General features: G+C 39.0%; 2 protein-coding genes across 2 annotated transcripts; one reads left to right on the forward strand and one right to left on the reverse strand.

The window, feature by feature from the left end:
- Positions 1 to 879: 879 nt before the first annotated feature.
- Positions 880 to 10,386, forward strand: eif4e1c (eukaryotic translation initiation factor 4E family member 1c). The gene is made up of 7 exons (XM_012880528.3): positions 880 to 996; positions 3,603 to 3,688; positions 6,212 to 6,307; positions 7,590 to 7,653; positions 8,067 to 8,180; positions 8,307 to 8,446; positions 9,249 to 10,386. Exons 1-7 carry the CDS (start codon positions 979 to 981, stop codon positions 9,361 to 9,363), a joined length of 633 nt encoding a protein of 210 aa, XP_012735982.2. The 5' UTR covers positions 880 to 978; the 3' UTR covers positions 9,364 to 10,386.
- Positions 10,387 to 11,711: 1,325 nt separating this feature from the next.
- Positions 11,712 to 18,970, reverse strand: si:dkey-228d14.5 (Frag1/DRAM/Sfk1 family protein). Its single transcript, XM_012880639.3, has 7 exons — positions 18,552 to 18,970; positions 17,361 to 17,408; positions 17,141 to 17,203; positions 16,984 to 17,051; positions 15,472 to 15,602; positions 14,665 to 14,842; positions 11,712 to 14,207 (listed from the first exon to the last, which is right to left on the reverse strand). Exons 1-7 carry the CDS (start codon positions 18,614 to 18,616, stop codon positions 14,014 to 14,016), a joined length of 747 nt encoding a protein of 248 aa, XP_012736093.1. The 5' UTR covers positions 18,617 to 18,970; the 3' UTR covers positions 11,712 to 14,013.
- Between the last annotated feature and the right edge of the window lie 399 nt (positions 18,971 to 19,369).

Genomic DNA, 19,369 nt, shown 5'->3' on the forward strand with positions numbered 1-19,369 from the left:
ATAACAGAAGGTCATTAAGTTAGTTTTTTATTTGAAAATTGTAAAAAAGATATTTTGAGTTTTAGTTATGTGTATCTTGGCAGAAATTTGCATTCATAACAATATGGAGAGCCCTCTTATGTTCTCAAAATACATCACATAAACTGTCATCCATTCAACCATTGTTAAGATTAGCATGTCAGCTACTACACACAGCTATTTTGATTTGACTTAATCTCTGTTTTAAATTTTGCACTTTCGTTCAGCTGCATATAGACTCATTTATGTAGTATTTATTGAATCATTTTACAGATTATTCTGGTTATGTAGATCATTAATATTATTATTGTTATAATATATATATATATATATATATATATATATATATATATATATATATATATTATTTTTTATTTTTTTTATTTTAATTTTTTACTAAGAGGGCTTAGTAATTTTAGTTTGTGTTTAAGGGCTGTTGGACTTGTCATGTTTCAACGTTTAGTAGCTTTAGCCTTTTGGATGAGAGGTGAAACGTCTTCCAAAAACAAAATATTTATACATGTGTATATTGAGTATTTATTTATTTGCTAATTTATTTTACACATTCTAATAAGATAATTGTTTGTTGCTGTTATTATTGTTGTTTTGTAAAACAATTTTATATTTACACAGATTTTCTGTGTGTTTCTTTTTTTATTTTATTTTTTTATTTTTTTTACATTTTTGTTACCCATTCTCATTTATTTACTTATTTTTCACGACTATTATTATAGGTTTTTTGTGACTTACACGCTCAATAATCGTTGTTGCTCTCGGAAACACCTTGGTCTATATTTAATTCATTTTCGTACTTTTAATTTCCTTTCCCTTCTATAAGGAATAATAAATATGATTGATTAGTTATACATTCGGTAGGTGACTCAAGTCCGATTGGACCGAGGCGGCTTCCGTAGTGGCGGATTGAAGCGTCGCACGGTCAGATCATTTCTACGAGTCAAGATGGCGACATCGGAGCCGGTAAGAGCGACGAGACACCGATGAAAATAACCGACTGCTGCGCACGGAAAGGCTTGTTTAGCTGCCGCTTTATAAGTTGGATTCCACAGCCGAAGTTTTCACGTGGAAAGTGACGCTGGTATTTAGTGTAGTCGACAGAGTTTCGCCTCAGCAATGTCGGCGTGGATTAGCGTTAGCATGCAGTGCAATGTGCCCGACTTTGTCAGCAGGGAGGGACTGATGGACCGACCGTCGTTCATTCAAACTTCACCCCGTGGTTTGCTTTACTCTTGCTCGACGTTGGGCCCAGAGCACCGCGGGGGCCGTGGTGGGAACACTTTTATCCGGTCCCTCTTAATTTATTCATACATTTTATGACGATAAAAACACGTGTGTATCGAGCTCGTAGCTAGCATAGCACGGCTGCTAAACCGATGCTAGCAACCCTTAGTGGAGAAGTGGGCTCAGGTTTGACTTTGTTGGCACATATTGCGGCCTTTGTTGGCCTTTTTAAAATAAAAATATTTGTTAAATTTCAAAATGGTCACCTGGGCAGCCATATATAAACATCTGCCCTTTAGGAGCCACAGCTCTGAACAAGTTGTAATGTTGTCAGTGTCCGGCCTGTAAATGGCAGAAGTCTTCTATGATAATGTAGATATTAAAACCTTGCAGTTGCCTAAAGTTCAACATTTTTTATGTAGCTGATGAGCTCAAAGCATCACCAAAACGCCTTTATTTTGTTTTTTTTTAACGTGCTATTATCTCTACATCCTCCCAGCAGTCGTTCTGGGTATCTGGGTTTATCATAGAGCCTTTTTTTTTTTTTTTTAAACTGGAGTTTATGGCTTCAGTCTGGGCTCAGGTGTGACAGTCACCTGCGTTGTGGACATGTCCATGGCGCTGTCTGTGGTGCTGAAGAAACGGACAGGTCCCAAACATTTACCTAGATCTGGACTTGTGTCCATGGTGGATGTCAAAATGCACATGGGCAGTGGGTTCGTTGCAGGACATGGAATCAACACAGATAAAAAAAAAAACAACCTCAAATCTACATTATTGGTGTTGGATGTTTACACGGCAGAATAACAGGGCGCATACACCGTATGTAAAAGTTTGGAGACATGGACTTTAGTTGTTTTCTCACATGGAGAAAGAAAACAGGGTATGGATTTCTTTCCCAGTCCCGTTTTCTAAAAGTAGTGTTTTATCAATCCTAATTGTCCAGCCATCTATCCACTATGTTTATCCATCTTCAGCATCTATCTATTTGTCTATCATGTATCGTCCTCCCTCTGTTTCTGTTCTTACCTACAGCCTTTCAGCAGTCTCTCTCATTCATCTTTCTTCCATTCATCCATCAGTTCTTTCATCCGTCCATCTTTTTCATCAATGCATCTATATCTCCATCCATCTGTTACATACAATCTATTCTTTCATTTGTCTCTATCTATTCCCCCATCTATCATTTCTTGCATTGTTATTCCATCTATTCTTTCATTTATCAATCTATCATTTTCTCCCGAGCAATCTGTCAATTATCTTTCCTTTCTCCCTCTGTCAAGGCTAGCTTTAAAAAACATCTTAAAACAAGTCAATACGTGAGGCTGAAAAGGAGAACATTTGTAAATTACAGTCTGGAATAGTTTGGAAATGTTACATGAAAAAGGCCGTAGGAACCATAAGACTTAACAGTTTCACGCTGTTTTTGTGATCTAACTTTTTGTTTTGCCATTAAACTCTGTGTCTTATTAAGATATATGCAAGTCTGGTCTTTAGTTTGTTGTCCCAGTAGCAGCATTTTCCTTCAGGCAGTGGTGTAAATATCAAACTTTACCAATTGGATATATTGCTGTCAGTGCCACGATCTGTGGTTATGTCTGCACAGCTTTTTTTTTTTTTTACCCCACTCCTGACAAATATTGCAAAATAACATTGACACACGGCTTGTCTGTTTCTTCTGTTTTGCAATGTTTTGCAAGCTTGGTTATGTGAAATATGTGGAACCGCTGGACATTCAGAACCGCGTTTTAGATGTGGGTGTTCTGTTGTCGCACAATGGGTGGGTCCTGGGCAAAAACGTCAAATCTCCAAAAGAAGGTCAGATGGTGATCCAACCATCTGATAAATACACCGGATGCGCTGGCAAACTTTACAAAAAGGGGAAAATTTTAAACAATAGTGTCAAAATCTTTGAGTTTGCAGTTTTCTTTCTGTCTTGAAATCCTTATACGTGTTTTTGCCCTTTAAATGTCTAATCTGTATGGATGACGACTCTAAATCTAAATTCTTATTTTAGACATGATTATGGTAAAGAAATACTCCTGTAGTACTGAGAATCAGAAGCCAAGTTTAGGGTTCTGCTCTAATAGGTCTGCCTAGTTATTTCATTGAACCCGATGTAACAAGTCAAACTTTAAGTGTCTAATCGAGTTGGCAGGAAAATTGTTATTGAAAATGGTATTAGTGAGCTTCACTGTTTTTGTAGCTCTGGTAAAATACAAATTTGTGCCTTTCTTGTCTACAATATATGCAAACAAGTATTCATGCAGAAAATCCCTGCTAGGACATTAATACGCATGTTTTCTGTGCAAATGTATGACGGGTTTGTCTGTTTATCCCTTTAGAAAGCACCTGAAACTGAAGATCAACAGGCTGATGGGCAGGTTGTTGCAAATCCTGAGCAGTATATCAAACATCCTTTGCAAAACAGGTGAGATTTAGGAACAGCGACTTGAACGTCGCAACCCTAAACTGTCTGCTTCTACGTGACGCAATACTAAACCATCCATCCATCTTCTAACACGCCTATCGCTAATACGAAACTAGTGAAGAGTTTCATTATCAAACTTGCTCTGTCCTGCTGATATCATTTCATGTTCAAATTACTGCATTTATTCCTCATTTAGTTAAGTCGGTTAATTATCTGGATCCTTCTTGTTGGCCAGTGCAAAGCATTTGTTACACATTAGTTGGAGAGTAGAACCTGCCTGTTCCTGCAGTGGGACTAAACTTTACTAATTCAATGCAGCAGAAACTTGGAACTCGTTTGTAATTTCTCCTATTTTGGCCTTCTGTCTGTCTTAAAACAGATTTAGATCGCACAGTGTAGCTCGGTTACCCTGCTGCAACACAAAAAGAAATGACGATCTCCTAAACGTCGGGCGATGCGACATGATTTTCTTACAAGGCATTACTCGAAACTAGCAGCTGTTTGAAAATATGAAAAAAAATGTTCAGCTTCTGAGAACTTGTGCTATGTTGGGTGAAATAATCTGTAAATATAGACACGGTTGAAGGAAATAAGCCTTAAAGGAAATGCCAATAAAATGAGTGATGCAATTACAATTTTATTTTTAAACCTAAGTCTTCCTTCCTTTAGATGTCTTGAGTCAAGAGAAGCTAAACAATAGTGCCGATTTCCTGATGCATGTCATTAATTTGGATTTATTTAGTTTGAGCAGATACACAAAACTTAACTATTATTTCCAATATTTATGGATAGAAAAACTTCTATATGAAATTACCTTATTTTCTTTTAGCAATATTTACATTGTGTATAAAATTATTTCGAAACAAGAAATATATGAGCTGCTTTGCTAATTTAGATCTTAATTTTTTAAAGAGGAGAGTTTACTTATTTACTAAATATCCTTCGATTTCTTTTGCAGTATTGAAAAGTTTGGAAAATATGTAATTTAGTCATTTTCCAACTATAGGCAAGGAAATAAAATTGAGTGAGGAAGAATTGTGGTTTTCTTGTATGTATTTATTTTTCTCTATTCTAAGTTTAAAAAGAATTTTGGAAAATTAAGCATTTTCTAAAGTGAGTTATATTTAGATTGGCACACAACTTTTATTTTTTTATTTATTTTTTGTTATTTTTTCCAACATATTGTTGGTTGATTATTAATTATTAAATTAGTGACAGAACCAACGGATTATTGCAAGCTAATAAAAAACATTTTTTACAGCTTTATGGAGATTGGCCTGTCATGATATGCATTAAATCAATTAATGGCACAACACATTTTAATTACATGATTAGTTAGAATAAGCACGATAATTTGTGTATGCATGTGTTTCCCGCTCCTCTATAACAAAAGGTTTCAGGGCGGTGCATCGGTGTCTACTCACCGCTCCCTTCTGGTTTTCTCAGAGTAGGAGGAGTTATATCCTGTCAGGTAGACACATGCTCAAAGTTTAGCATGAGAGCCTCTTGAGGGAGAGCCAGAGAAACGCCAGTTTGAAAAGAAAAATGGAAATAGTGTCAAAGTCGAACACGACCGCTGCAGTCTGGGAGTTTTTTTGACGTTAAAATGATGCCGGCTATCGGCTTAATCTCTCTGAGCCGGCAAGTCCAGAGGGTGTGCTTGTATTATTATGCCATTATTATATTAGTTAGAAAAATGTCTCCCAATAGCATTATTATGATTTATCGCAATACATTTTTGGGACATGTATCATCCGGCAAAACGTTTTTTTTTTTTTTTTATCGTGACAGGCCTACTCTGAGACACTTCTACCACAGTTTTAAAAAGCAAGCACAGAAGACATTGAAAACTTTTTTAAATTATTACAAAATCTTGGTTTTCCAAACGTTACTTTTAGAGAATCTGTATTTAGTCTCTGTTAATCCCTGTGAAAACAGAAGGAATGATTTCATATTATACGTATAGAAATAGTTGGAACCCCTAATTGGGTTTGGATAAAATTAATGACACTTTTAACCAAGTCCTAAAGACATTCCTACACATCTGTGACAATATTGAGAAACTTTGTTTGTTAAACTGATACCTAGGTATGAGTGGCGTTGCTGCAAAGCGTAAATGGGGTTTTACTCTGGGATCTGGGCGGGTTAGTGTAACAGCTGTAGGTGGTGGGGGGCACTGAGTTCGCCTGGTGTCCCCTGTCTGCCCTCAGCTCCCCCCGGCTGGCCCCGCCCCTCCTGGAAACCTATGAAAGAATAAATGCAGCCATTGTACACAAAGGCTGCGTTTCTAGTGCCGCGGATGGTTTTCTGCGTTCATGCCTGCTTTTGTGAGAAGCTGTTGTGTTCTGTTGTGAACGGAGGTCACACAAATACAATGCCAAGTAAAAGCCTCTTTAGAAAAATCTGGTTCATATTTGTTATTGAATACTACTAAATAAAGGTGTTATTATAATTTTTTTTTATTTTTTTTTTTTAAAGGAGCGATAAATCGTCCCCTGAACATGAAATTCTTTCCTTTTTCAGATGGGCCCTGTGGTATTTCAAAAACGACAAGAGCAAAAGCTGGACGGAGAACTTGCGTCTCATTTCCAAGTTTGACACAGTCGAAGACTTCTGGGCGTAAGTTTTCTTCTACTTTTTTTAGGATTTAGATGTTTACAGCAAAGATATGCTTTAAATAAATGATATCCTGAGTTAAACCTTTAATATACTGAGTATTCATTAAAATGGATTAGGAGAACAAACAATCTCTCCCCGTTTTCTTTTTCTATTTATATATAGATAATTTGTGATCAGATGTTTCTGAATATTACAAAGATGTTGTTTGATGTTTCCATGATATACATGAGTTCATGTTGAATGCATGTAAACCTCCTACATAAACCATACGAACAAGATGGACATCTTTATCAGGATCCATGTGTTACTGATCATATTACTCTGATCTAAAGCCATTCAGGCGTAATATTATGGCTGCTCAATAATCACGAACATTTAGCATTACAAAGTACTGTATAATATATTTAAACTAGTCATGCACAAGAAATCAGCATTGGCATTGGTTCCATAGATAAAACTGGGCCGACAAAACTGACAAAAGTAATGATAAATAAAAATGTGCTGAAAATGAACCAATGAAAATCAGGCATTGCTTTTTGAACTGTGGTTTAACAGATTTATTTAAAAAAATAAACAAATGAAACCGGCCTGGACTAAAATGATGGCACCTGTAAATTAATATTTTTGGGGAAGCTTTTGAGCCAATCGGTGTCAGCCAACTAATTTCTGCACCTTTGTCCCTCGTGAGCAAACTGCTGCAGTTGTCTCAGGTTTGAAGGGTGCTTTCTGTATCGTTAGCCTGACGGGCGGCCAGGCTGTACTCGTCCCACCGCCAGCCTAAGCGTTGTTTATTTTAAATGCCCCGACGTTTGAGAGCGACATGAAGCGGTCACTAAAGCTCCTGTCTGGGAGAACACCTCCCGGTCAACATAAGCTAACGCTAGCAGTTATCGGCTTGGCGTACGCTACGGTAACCAGTCGTCGGGCTCAGCTCCTTAAAGCACCGCTCCCCGCGCGTCCATCTCGATGCCGGAGGAAAACCTGCATGCTGGTATAATATTTAGCCAGTTGGACATATTCTCACAGCAGCAGGTGCTTAAACCAGAGAGGGATCACTTTGCCTTAGAGGCTAAGTCCTGCAGACTGCAGGAAACGGCAATGAGAAAAGGAGAGAAGAAGAAAATGTGCACGTATCACAACTGTGATACCGTCATCACAATGTTTACCAATATTATCATTATCGAAAGATATTGTAATATTTTGCAGCCCTCCTTGATCTGTATGTTTGAATATTGCCAGGTTTTTTGGTTTGGTGTTAAAAATTGTCTGATCTTCGTTGCAGATTATACAACCACATACAGCAACCAAGCAAACTTGGCTTTGGTTGTGATTATAGCTTATTTAAGGTAAATCTAATCCTCTTTTTTTATTGTCAATTTGTATGAATGTTTAATGCCTATATTCCAGTGCTTTTGTCTTGTTACAGTGTGATAATTTTTGATTCGTTTAGTATGAAAATTAGAGTCAGTATTGTTTTACTTTGCTGTACTCTCTGATTTTCATGCATAACAAACTTGAGCAATGACATCAATAAAAGCTCATAATCAGAGGCACAGTTTTTTGTCCATAAGTGACTGTTCTCCTGAGAGATGAGCAGATAAGACATTTTAATACGAGGGCATCTTTAAACAATAGCCTTGTTGTAGATGTCTCAGACAACTCAGAGTAATTACACCAGTTAAATAAAAATAAAAAAAACACTGCAACAGATGAGTTGTGGACGCAAATTTCCAGTTGTAAATTTACTTTTCTGTGTCAGGATGGGATAAAGCCAATGTGGGAAGATGAGAGGAATAAGCTGGGGGGTCGATGGCTGATGACTCTCAACAAACAACAGCGGCACAATGACCTCGATCGCTACTGGATGGAAACGGTAATGCCGACTGTTTTTTCTTTTTCTTTTTTTTTTTCTATTCCTCAAAATGACTCCCAGTCATCAGCTCCGTCTTCATTAAACCATATTTTAAGTGAAACCGTGTTTTAATGCTGAATTTTACAGCTCCTGTGTTTAGTTGGCGAGTCATTTGACGAGGCAAGCGAAGACGTGTGCGGAGCCGTGGTCAACGTCAGACCCAAAGGTGACAAAATATCCATCTGGACAAGCAACTGCCAAAACAGGGACGCCATCATGACGATAGGGTATGAAAGAAAGAGTGCAGCAGCGCGCACAAATGCTCTTTAGACCTCACACTTACACGCATTCTGAGATTTTACGTGATAATTCATCACAAGGTAGGGCATGATTGTGAAGTGGAGGAACTTAATACTTCTCAAATCTTCCTAAAAAAAACAAGTGTCTTGTGGTTTTTGAGCCCCTTTAGTCTAATACCCTTAAATAAAACCCAGTGCAGCCAGTTATACCTGGGTTAGGTTATAAAACTCCACCCCAAGCTTCTAACAGATCCCATGTTCAATCTGGCATTCATCAGAGAAGCAGCTGAGAGCCCCATGGTTACTCTGGAGGAGCTGCTAAGATCTGTGGCTCAGGTGGGCTGTTATTATCACAAGTCTGGCCTCCATGAAGGAGTGGCAATAATTAAACCAAAGCTGAAGGAAAAAGCCTGATTCTCGGTTTATCGAACCGTTTAGGGACACGTGTTAAAAAAAAAAGGGGCTTTGGTCTGATGAGCCCACCTTATACTTTGTGGCCTTTAAGCCTGACGCTGCACTTTATCCTGAACACACACCATCCCCACCGTTAAGCACGGTGGGGGCTGCATCGTGCTGGGGGGTTGCATTTCTTCAGCAGTGAATGGGAAGCTGATCAGAGTCGACTGGTTAGGATTATCCTCCACCCTGTGTTGGTTTATCACCTAAAATCTCACTGAAATACCTTGAAAGTTTTGTTTTTTACGTGGCCATGGTGAGAAGGTTGTGACCATTAGGTGGTGACTGTGAGCTTCTTTTCTCTCTCTCTCTCTCTCTCTCTCTCTCTCTCCAGGCAACTTTACAAGGAGCGTCTGAACCTCCATATAAAAGCCATGATTGGCTACCAGTCACATGACGACACGTCCAGTAAGAGCGGCTCCACCACCAAGAACATGTACTCCGTTTGAAAAGGCTCCCCCCCCCCTCCCCGTTTCAACATTGCTGTAGATTTAAACAATTACCAGTCTGCATCGTCACATTAACCTTTTGAGTTGTCAACTACTATAGTGTACTTTCCTTTTATTGCAAACAAATATTGTTTATAGTGTGTACAGTCTGAGCTTCCTTCAACACCAGAGTATAGCGGAACCAGGCTGGATGGAGTGTTTGGCTCAAGATGTCTTAAAGGAGCAAAAGAACATAATTTACTTTTAGAGTATATATAGTGGCCTCCCATAGCTGTGTTGAGAACAAGCTTTTTTCAGTACTTAACTACTTTGGGTTGGGAAAGAAACCCCTTAACTTAAGGCCTTGTTTTTTCCTCATGCTGAGTTCTCTAAAAAGTGTTCCCTTGCCTCACAACAAAAAAATATTAGTCACGTTTTCGTTACACGCCGGCAGTTTTAAGGACAGTTTTTAAACTTGATTTATCCAGGAGTGTAGAGCATAAGGGGGGCTTTCAGGTGCATCAGCATGCCGATTCCACGATATCTTAAAAGGTTTGGAAAAGCCGTGGTCACACTCCCCAGTGGATGGTTTGGATTTAAGGCCACTTATCATTTCAGCCACGCTGGAATTGTGGAATATTGTTTGTTGTACTTCTTGTTTTGTTTTCTTCCTCTTACATTTATTTATAATGTATGCATTGCAGTTACTTAGTTGAAAGACAACAATTACTTTTTTTTTTTTTTTTTTTAAGTTTTTTTTTTTTTTCTTTTGGTTAAAGTTTCAAGTTTATAGTGAGGACTACTGCATATAGATAAAAAAATGTCCTGTGTACCATACAGTAAAAATGCTGACAGGTGTGCTTTTCACTGTTTTCTTCCTAACAGCGACTGTAGATTATGTCACACTCCTCTTGGTTGATGCGAACGAAAGATGCTATTCATTGTGACATGATTTTGCTCATAATGTATCTTTATTATCTGTAATTCCAGGATGTATTTTACCTTCTTTCAAGTAAAGGTTAAGTGCTTTGCATTAAACTGCAACTTTGTTGTCACTTTTGTAGAGTATGGGAGTGAAGTTAGAGTCTGATTCATGCAATACAGGTTTCCTCTTTGCCTCCCTTGAGGGCAGTTGGCATCTGAGGGAATCACACTCGCGTCTCATACGTTTGTTTTGCAGGCGGCTGCTCGTTAGCAGGTTACGTTAAATTTCAAATCTAATGACTTTCTTTACATTAACCTTCACTATTATTGTTGATCTGAAAACGATGAGTCCAGAAGCCGCTCAAATTGTCATAATAGAGACTAAGTGACCCTAAGATATCAGTTTTTACTCCAGTTTGGTAACTACAGTACACCTACATCTACAAAAATGTGAATGTCGTGAAAACGTTTCCCATTATTTGTCGCTCATTTTAGAGAGTAAAACTCGTATATAGATTAATTACATAGAACAATTTCAAGCCTTTATTTTTGTCATCGTGATGCCTATAGTCTACAGATAATCAAGACCCAGAAGTCTTGATTATCTGGTGTTATTACGTAACACCAGTTTAAAAGCATTTTTAATTTTATAAATGTTTGCAATGACCATATTATACCCTACACATTTATGGGGAAGACTTAACTGTAGCGACGTCCCGAAGACATTACCCTCCATAAGGAAGGTAGGTCTTTAAAGGGCATTGCTAAAGAAGCTGGTATTTTAGAGTGCTGTATCCAGACTTATCTGTAGAAAGTTGAGTAAAAGGAAGGTAGAAAAAGTTCCCAAAGGGAGAACTAATCATTCATGAGTTTGGGGGAGATTCTCCAGCCGTGGACTGATTTGGGAGTTGACACATCGAGAGCCGCTACGCACAGACGAGTCCTACTTATGGGCAACAAACGTCGCATGCCTCTAGTCAATCCGCTCCTTAGCCTGGTACGCCCTCAGAAGTGTCTTAACTGGGATAAGAAACTGAGCTGGGCTGTTTCAATGAGTCAACTTCTTTTCAGATGAAAATAATTTGCATTTCATTTGAAAATCAAGATCCAAGAGGCACATAATCCATGTTTATTAAAGTCCAGAGTGAGGTTTCCACAGTTGGATCATTTTGAGGGCCAAGTCATCTGCTTGTGTTGGTCCACCAGGGTGGATATGTGTGTTGTGCACTAGGGATGAGCGTTATGGTCCAATGTGGGCGTTCAGCTGCAGAAAGCAGTGTGGACCCTGATTAACAGAAGAAAGGATGTAGTCTGATCTTCCAAGTCACAATTATTTATTGCCTCCAACGATGTCATTAAGCGCATAGCTCTCTGACCATTTTATGAAAATTTTGTTTTCTGACAAATGTGCAACACTATGTTTTTGTAAAGGAAAACACTTGAACTGAAGTATATAGTGCAGTTTTATTACAAACATCACATCTTAGTGTAAACACAGCTGGATTCTCGTAACTTGGTCGTCCTCTACAACGTTCTCATGACTAATCCTTGATCTCATGACCTTTTCCAGCAAAGCCGACGACGAGAACTTTCAATCAGACCCAAAAAGAAGCATGGAGATGAACGGAAATTGAAGGTATCTAAAAGAAAGTCGCTGAGGACCTGTCGGTTATGGGTTAAAGCTAAACCAACCCAGCAGATGAGAATTTTAAACTCTATAGAAGCAGGTTTTGGATCCAGTCCCATAACAATGTTAACCACTTGGAACGTAGCAAAACACGTTCGCAATTCTGAATTAGTTTTTGTCAAATAAAAAAAAAAACATCTCTTGCAAAGATAATTTAACATTTCAAAGATATTTCCTGGCTTTGTGTTGAACACATATTTTAGCCGTCCCTTTAAACCGGTGAGTCAAAACAAGGACTTAACCACGCATGAAGATGTTTCATAAATGTTCTAGTGCTCAGAAATCGATGCTTTTACACCGTTTCTAAGTCTTGTTCCAAAAAGAAGGTTAGAGACTCACACAGGGAATTTAACAGAAACGAAACTGACAACACCCTCTGCGCTGGGAGAAGTCAGCGGAGGATGACGTCTGAACGTGTCCAGAGAGAACGAACCGTCAAGTCTTTGTTCAAAACGTCACTCGGCTTTAATTATCTAGTCAAACAGGATCTTTTGTACCTGCTGGAACTCCACCCTTCTTCTCCTGAGAGCATCATCGTCAACCCTGTCTATCAACACAGCACATCTAACAACCTCATTTTATTAAAGTGCCTAAACTTCATATTTGTGCTGAGCTACAAGGGAAAATGTTTGTTGGTACACTCTGTCCACATTCAAAAGGTTATTGCACGCACTACAACACACACACAAGTTTAAAACATCCTATCAAAGCTTTGGGAAGTTGTTTCCTGGTAGGTGCCATACACAGACCCAAGGAAAAACTATTCACGCCCCTGATCAGATTTTATCACAGTACAACCACAAACCTCAATGTAGTTCATTAGAATTTCTTGTGACAGATAAAACACAAAGTGCAGCATCATTGGGAAGGGGTAGGAAAATTATGCATGGTTGAAAAAGTTTGTGGATTATGCCATCTGAGCTACAGAACTTTGCAGCTCCTCCAGAGTAACCACGCAGCTCTCGGCTGCTTCTCCGATTAATGCCCTCCTTGTACAGCCGGTCATAGATGGACCACATCACCGAACACACAATCCCCAGGGTGACACATGGCAGTGGCAGCATCATGACAGGTTTTTCTTCAGCAGAGACTGGATGGCGTTAAATCCAGAGAAGTCCAGGATGAAATGACAAGTTCACCTTTCAGCCAGGAACAAAACCCTCAACCTACGGTAGAAACAAAGCTAATAAAAAGGTTAGACCTAAAGCCAAAGAAAGGTCTGCGGAAAGAGTTGAAATATCCTATCCATCCAGTCTGACTGAGCACAAGCTAAGCTGCACAGAGGAATGTGCAGACATTTGAGCCTGTAGATGCGCAAACCTCATGCAGACACCATTCTTTTGGTGTCTGCACAGGGCAGCGGTAATTGCAGTGAAAGATTGTTCTAGAAAGTACCGACTCAGGAGTGCTGCGAACACAAATGGACGCCTCACTAATCAGCTTTTATATGTAAAACAATCTGAAAGTGTGAGCCACCAGAAAAAAGAAAAACTCCTGGATAGGTCTCGAAACATTTTTAGAAAAACTGAGCAAAAGTCCGTTTGCCTCCGATTTAAGTCTGTTTGCTGTTGCGATGACCCAGACGACAAGAATCTGCACAGGCAAATCTGAAAGATAAAATTTTTCTTCCCCCTCCCAATAATGCACCGCTTGGTATTGTTGTATCACATAAAGTCCTACAGCAATACGCGGAAGTTTGTGGTTAATGTGACGAAAATGAGAAAAAGGTTCAAGGGGTATGAATAATTTCCCAAAGCCTTGTACATACAAGTACAAATATGTTTTTTTTTTGTTCTTTTGCTGTTAAACTTAGTGTCATTTAATAAATATGTTAGGTAAGAAAAAGAAATGACCAATCTTAAGGAAGTTTGTTTCAAATAAAAGAGACAAGATGATGAAACAGCATCATACATAATCCAAGCCATCAGTGCCTGAAACAATAAAATAACATAAAAACACTATTGAACCTTGAGCCAGGGTCCGGCCACTGTCGTTACTGATGTCCCGTACGGTCTTTCATCCCTGTTTGTGCTTTCTTGCTGGACCCTGGCCGCCTCATATCAGGACATGCTTAATATCAAGGGCTTTTCCTCCTCGCGTTTGCTCAGCAGGTTTGAAAGCATGAAGGACGAGAAGAAGAAGAACTCCACGACGTAGGTGAGCTCAAACATCTGCAGGTTGACGCTGAGGCTCCACTCGAACACAGCGGACAGGTGGTTGTAGAAGTACTCCTCCTGGACGAACAGAATGGTGTCTGCAGGTTGTGGAGTTAAGGATCTGCAGGGCCGAGTCAGACGCATGATGATCGCTGGAAAGATTGTTTATGATTGGTTGAAAACTGAATTTGTCATTGGCTTTTTGTCGTTCTCTTATTCACTTCCACATTGAGCTGCCCTATTAGGAAGCTGCTCTGCTAAATATTTGTCTGGTTTAATTGTTAGCCCGTCTTCTTTCGTCAGTCATGCTTTTGTGGTCCGTCCCGCTTAGCAAACAGCAGCAGTGCAGATCTGTAACCGTCTTTGGTTTTACTGCTATGATCTGCCTTCAGATACATTTTGATCCAACCAAGTTTAACTATACTGTATGATCATGCAAAATAATAACCATTCTTTCAACCAGAATAACAACATCTCTTACAAATAAAGCTGATTCTGATTCTCTTTAGGCAAATGAACAAAGCTGATTTGGCACCAAGAACTCTAAAAGGATACAGCAGACAGTCACGGTGATTTGGACCACTGTGAAACCAACGCGCAGGGGGAAGAGGAACCTCTCAAACCCGGTCAGAACGCACTTTCCCGTCAGGGCGGTGAGCAGGATGGTGTAGAAGCAGACGCACGTGAAACTGACAGCAGCTCCGAGGTAGTGCATGAGTGTTACGTCGCCCGGCTGTGGAGAGCAGCAACAGGTTTTTCATGAATCTGAACACAGTTAAGGAACTGAATAAAGAGCAGATATTAGTCAGAATGATTTCATAAGTGTGCAAATGCTATCGTCTTGACGCTGCTGGTCAAAACACTTGACCTATTAACCCATCGAATGTTTAAAACTTCTTTTATTGTGAATTTTCACCTTTCAAGTTTTTTTTTTTTGTTTGTTTTTCCCTAAGTGATGCATGGTTTGCTTTTATTTAGTTATATATTTCTAATTTGCACTGTGTGCTAATCTCTTTTCTGTAACATGAACATTTTGAAAAGGTTCAAAGGTTATACACAGTCTTCAATACAACAATCTTGAATCCAAAGTAAAAGATTGGTTTCTGTGTAACATTATAAGCTGAATAGGACACTAAACTGCACATCTTGTGCTGGAAATCTTTATAGAGGGCATAAAGCAAATTGTGACCTGCCTTTGTTTGCTTTTTGAATGCATGTCATGAATTCAAACAGTTCAGCTTTGAGATAAGTCTTCACAGGCTAGTATCTCTTTGTGTGATTCATACCTCTGCAACACAATCCCTGGGATTTCTGCTCGCTCTAAAGCTGCCAAATATTACCAGGAAGTAATGGACAACTTACGTTGCAGTTCCCAGCAGCAAAGGCCCCAATGGCCGCCACCAAGCCAAAGGCTAATGCAAATTTGCTCAGCATGGAATGGCACACATGTCTCTCCATTATATGGGCATGATGGAATATGGTGAACAGCAGGACTAAAGAAGAAAAGAGAGTTAATGCGGCACATTTCATGACATGCAGTATACCGCATACCAAAAGTATTCATACCCCTTTAATTTGTTTTTATTTTACATCTCTCATGCTACAACCTCAAACTTATTTTTGCCATGTTGGGTTGTTAGGGGATAGAAAAACATAAAGTAGCTCATAATCAAAAGAGTGTGACCTTTTCCAGCCCTTCCCACCTGAATAAAATCAAGAGCACCTTCAGAGGGCACCTTATTAGCAAAGACGGTAGACGTGCGCATGATTTAATCTCAGTCTGAGTACAGCTTTTGTGTGAAGACCACAGACGTTCTTTAGAGAACACGAGCAAACAAAGAGCTGGTCAAGGAACACAGAAGACAGGTCGCATGTAAAGTTCCTTTAGTTTATAAAACAGTCTCTCAAACTTTGCACATCTCACTCAGTGCTGTTTCATCCAGCATCTGAAGATGGATGTCAAAGCTACAAACATCTAAGTCATGGCCGTCCACCTAAAATGACAGGCCGGCTAAGGAGAGTGTCCACAAGACATGCAGCCAGGAAGCCCATGATAACTCTGGAAGAGCTGCAGAGGTTCACAGCTTAGATGGAAGAATCTGCTAACGAGGTAACTATCAGCCATACAATCCACAAATCTGGATTCTGTGGAAAAGGCAAAACAAAGATTGCATAGTTTAAATAAAAAGAAAATCCAATTTGCAGGTAGCCACAAACACGTTGGGAGACCAGCAACCCTGCTGGCAGAATGTGGTCTGCTCAGATGAGAAGGAAATTAAACCTTTTGAAAACATCGTGTCAGAAAATCAACACTGCACGTCAACCGTAATACGCCATCGGCATGGTGACATGTTTAAGGCAGCACCATGCTTTCTTTGGCAGGAGCAGGAATGCTGGTGGGAGTTCATGGGAAGACGGATGGAGCTATATATACAAGGAATACTAGAAAAACACCTGCTAGAACCCGCAAAAGACCTGAGGCAGAGGTTCGCCTATCATCAGGACAACGACCCTAGACATACAGCCAGAGCTGCAGAGGAATGTTTCAGTTCAACACTGACTCATTTGTTAGAAAGGCCCAGTCAAAGTCCGGGGCTAAATCCTTTTCTGGCAAGGCTGACTGACCTTGAGCTGGTTTGCAAGAATGAGCAGAAGTTTGAATCTCTAGATGTGTGAAGCCGAGAGAGATGCAGCGATATACCAGTAGCTGTTATTGCAGTGAATAACAGCGCAAAGTAGTTGAAGAAAAGGCTTTTTCTTTCATTTAAAAAAATGAAACCTATGTTATATTCCAAGGGGTGTGAATACTTCGTTGGGGCTCTTTAATGCAATTTAATAACATGTAACATTTTAACATTTTGATGCTTAACTCACACAGAAAGGTCCCAGCGTTCATTGTCGCTGCAAAGAGCGAGCTTTCTGGAGCACTGGTCCCACTTCCACTGGAATAACAATCCTTGTTTTATTATTCGTGACAACGAGTCAATTCTCGGGAAGACAAAATACGACGTTAAATGTTCAGACTTTTCACCTTATTGTGGGAACAAAGCAACATCCCTGGGTTATATTCTCTGTGCAGTGGTTTTTACCGCTCCTGAAAAGAAATTGAGAACTTATTAGTTACCCTTTAAAAATGGAAACACTTCAACTTTCCTTTTGCATTTGATTTGATATCTAACACTTGAAATATATCAGAGTTTTCAAATGTTAAATCTATGTCCTGTGTGGAACAGAAATGAGAGTCAGCTCACCAATCACTCAACGAGCACACATGGTTGTTGGAGTAGGCCATGCCATACCTGGAAAAAAAACACATAAAGACAAAAATTTAAATAAAATAAGGTGTATTTTACTACAGTTGTATTCAACCTTTCACCTGATTTAAATTTTCAGATTGCTGCCCAGCAGGTTTTTGCGTAGATTTTATCAAATTGAACACTTTTACTTTCTGTTGAATCAAATTATAACCAGTAAATCCATTTACTATCATTTTACAAGACTAAGTGAACAAAATTGTGTATGTTTCACTAAATTTTACTGCTAGAGCAAAACACAAGGGGGAAAAAACTAAGCAGAAGGAGGAAAACCATTCTGCCACAACGGAGCGTTTAAGTTATGGTTGAGTTTAATTATTATCGTCATGAATAACAAAAGACTGTCTCCAGGCTTTTCTTGCTAATCCAGTGAGCACACCCTGCGCCACACTAAACAAGCCAGGTCACATATTTTCCACCTGCTGTCTCAAGGATATACGCACAAGGGACGTCTAACTTTGTTTGTCTCTTTGTATTCCAAAACTGTTCGTTTTTAGATGACTTTATAAAGATTGTGTGTTCCCTGAACTCCACAGAATCACGCCAGGGCCAACTCTTATAAATATCAATCGGCCAATGTACTTTCAGTGTTCCTTTCCAAGATTATAGTCTGTGTTATCAACGATGACGTAGTTCTGACATGCTGGGGAATCAGTCGTATTATTAGTTTTCCAGTAAAAACCTTTGAAATTCTGTGTACTCAGAAGGTGAAATACATACAAAATGATTGTAAATTGGCCATTTGATGCAGTGAACACAAAACATTCCTTACAGTCTATCTTTAAATCGACTCTGAAAACCCAACTTTCCTCATTAGCTTTTGACAGCATGACAGAGCTAACTTCATTAATTTGATTACATATTTTATGTGTTTTTTATTATGTTTAACTTAAGTTGCTTATCATATCTCTTACATGTTTTATATTGCCTTTTACTCTAGTTGTTTGTAACATCTTTTATGTGTTTATCAGGTATGCTCTACATATTTGTTGAGCAAATTTTTTTAAAGTTCTTATTAATAAAGGTGGCTTGGCTTGGCAAAGCAGCCGACTGTCTAGCCGTAAAAATGAAATGTTGTCTTTTCACCAGGATGTAAAGTCATCAGAGACACTGTCAATAAAAACTTACACGCTCCATGTTCCAATGAAGGACACCAGCGATAGCAAGATGGGAAGAATGATCCAGAGCACCATGTCTCAGAGGTAAGGAAGAGGAATAAACTTAAAAACAAAGATTCCTGACGTCTTCAACACGCTCAGGGTCAGACCTCTGTGGAGGTTTGTGGATTCCTCATGGAGCCGGCATTAAGTCCTCAGTTAAAGTTTGGTAACAAAACCCTACAAAAATAATAATAATAATAAAATACAAAAATAAAAATAAATAAAACCTCAAAACCTCAGCGGTAAATAAATATATACGGTTCCTTTTTCTGACAAGCAGTTAGCCCGGTGAAGTTAAAGTAAGTCCTCCACAATCAAGAGCGCAGAGCTGCTTTATTTGAGTCTGCTTCTGTCTGCGTCTGCCACTCCTCTGAAGCACCACCTTGTTCTGGGAGAGGAGCGTTGGGAAACATTGGGTTGGCCTTCCTTCGCATTGTTTGTTTCATTCCAGACACGCTGTGTGGTTCGTCTTGATGTGGAGTTTCTTAAATTAACAGGGGAACAGATCAGGATTGTGAGAATCATCGTTTAGAGGGTTTTTAATTATTTAAACTGTTTGATCAATGTTTCACGTTAGTGATGGGAAAACTTTTTTGAAACACTCCAACTTTCCTTTTGCATTTGATTTGATATCTAACACTTGAAATATATCAGAGTTTTCAAATGTTAAATCTGTTGTGTGTTGAAAAATGTCATGAAACTGTTATTATTACAGCATTTTAAATTCTGAAAATTAAAAATAACATATGTTTAACCTTCAGATTCAACTCTGTTTACACAAGAACC

The sequence above is a fragment of the Fundulus heteroclitus genome, chromosome 22, assembly GCF_011125445.2.
Source record: "Fundulus heteroclitus isolate FHET01 chromosome 22, MU-UCD_Fhet_4.1, whole genome shotgun sequence".
Lineage (NCBI taxonomy): Eukaryota > Metazoa > Chordata > Actinopteri > Cyprinodontiformes > Fundulidae > Fundulus > Fundulus heteroclitus.

Coding starts and splice junctions, on each gene's coding strand:
- eif4e1c (XM_012880528.3), top strand. Junction 3,689..6,211: donor AAACATCCTTTGCAAAACAG/GTGAGATTTAGG, acceptor TTCCTTTTTCAG/ATGGGCCCTGTGGTATTTCA. Junction 8,447..9,248: donor GACGCCATCATGACGATAGG/GTATGAAAGAAA, acceptor CTCTCTCTCCAG/GCAACTTTACAAGGAGCGTC.
- si:dkey-228d14.5 (XM_012880639.3), bottom strand. CDS start 18,616: ATGGTGCTCTGGATCATTCTTCCCATCTTGCTATCGCTGGTGTCCTTC. Junction 17,409..18,551: donor TTCATTGGAACATGGAGCGT/GTAAGTTTTTAT, acceptor TTTTTTTTCCAG/GTATGGCATGGCCTACTCCA. Junction 17,204..17,360: donor GTGTGCTCGTTGAGTGATTG/GTGAGCTGACTC, acceptor ATTTCTTTTCAG/GAGCGGTAAAAACCACTGCA.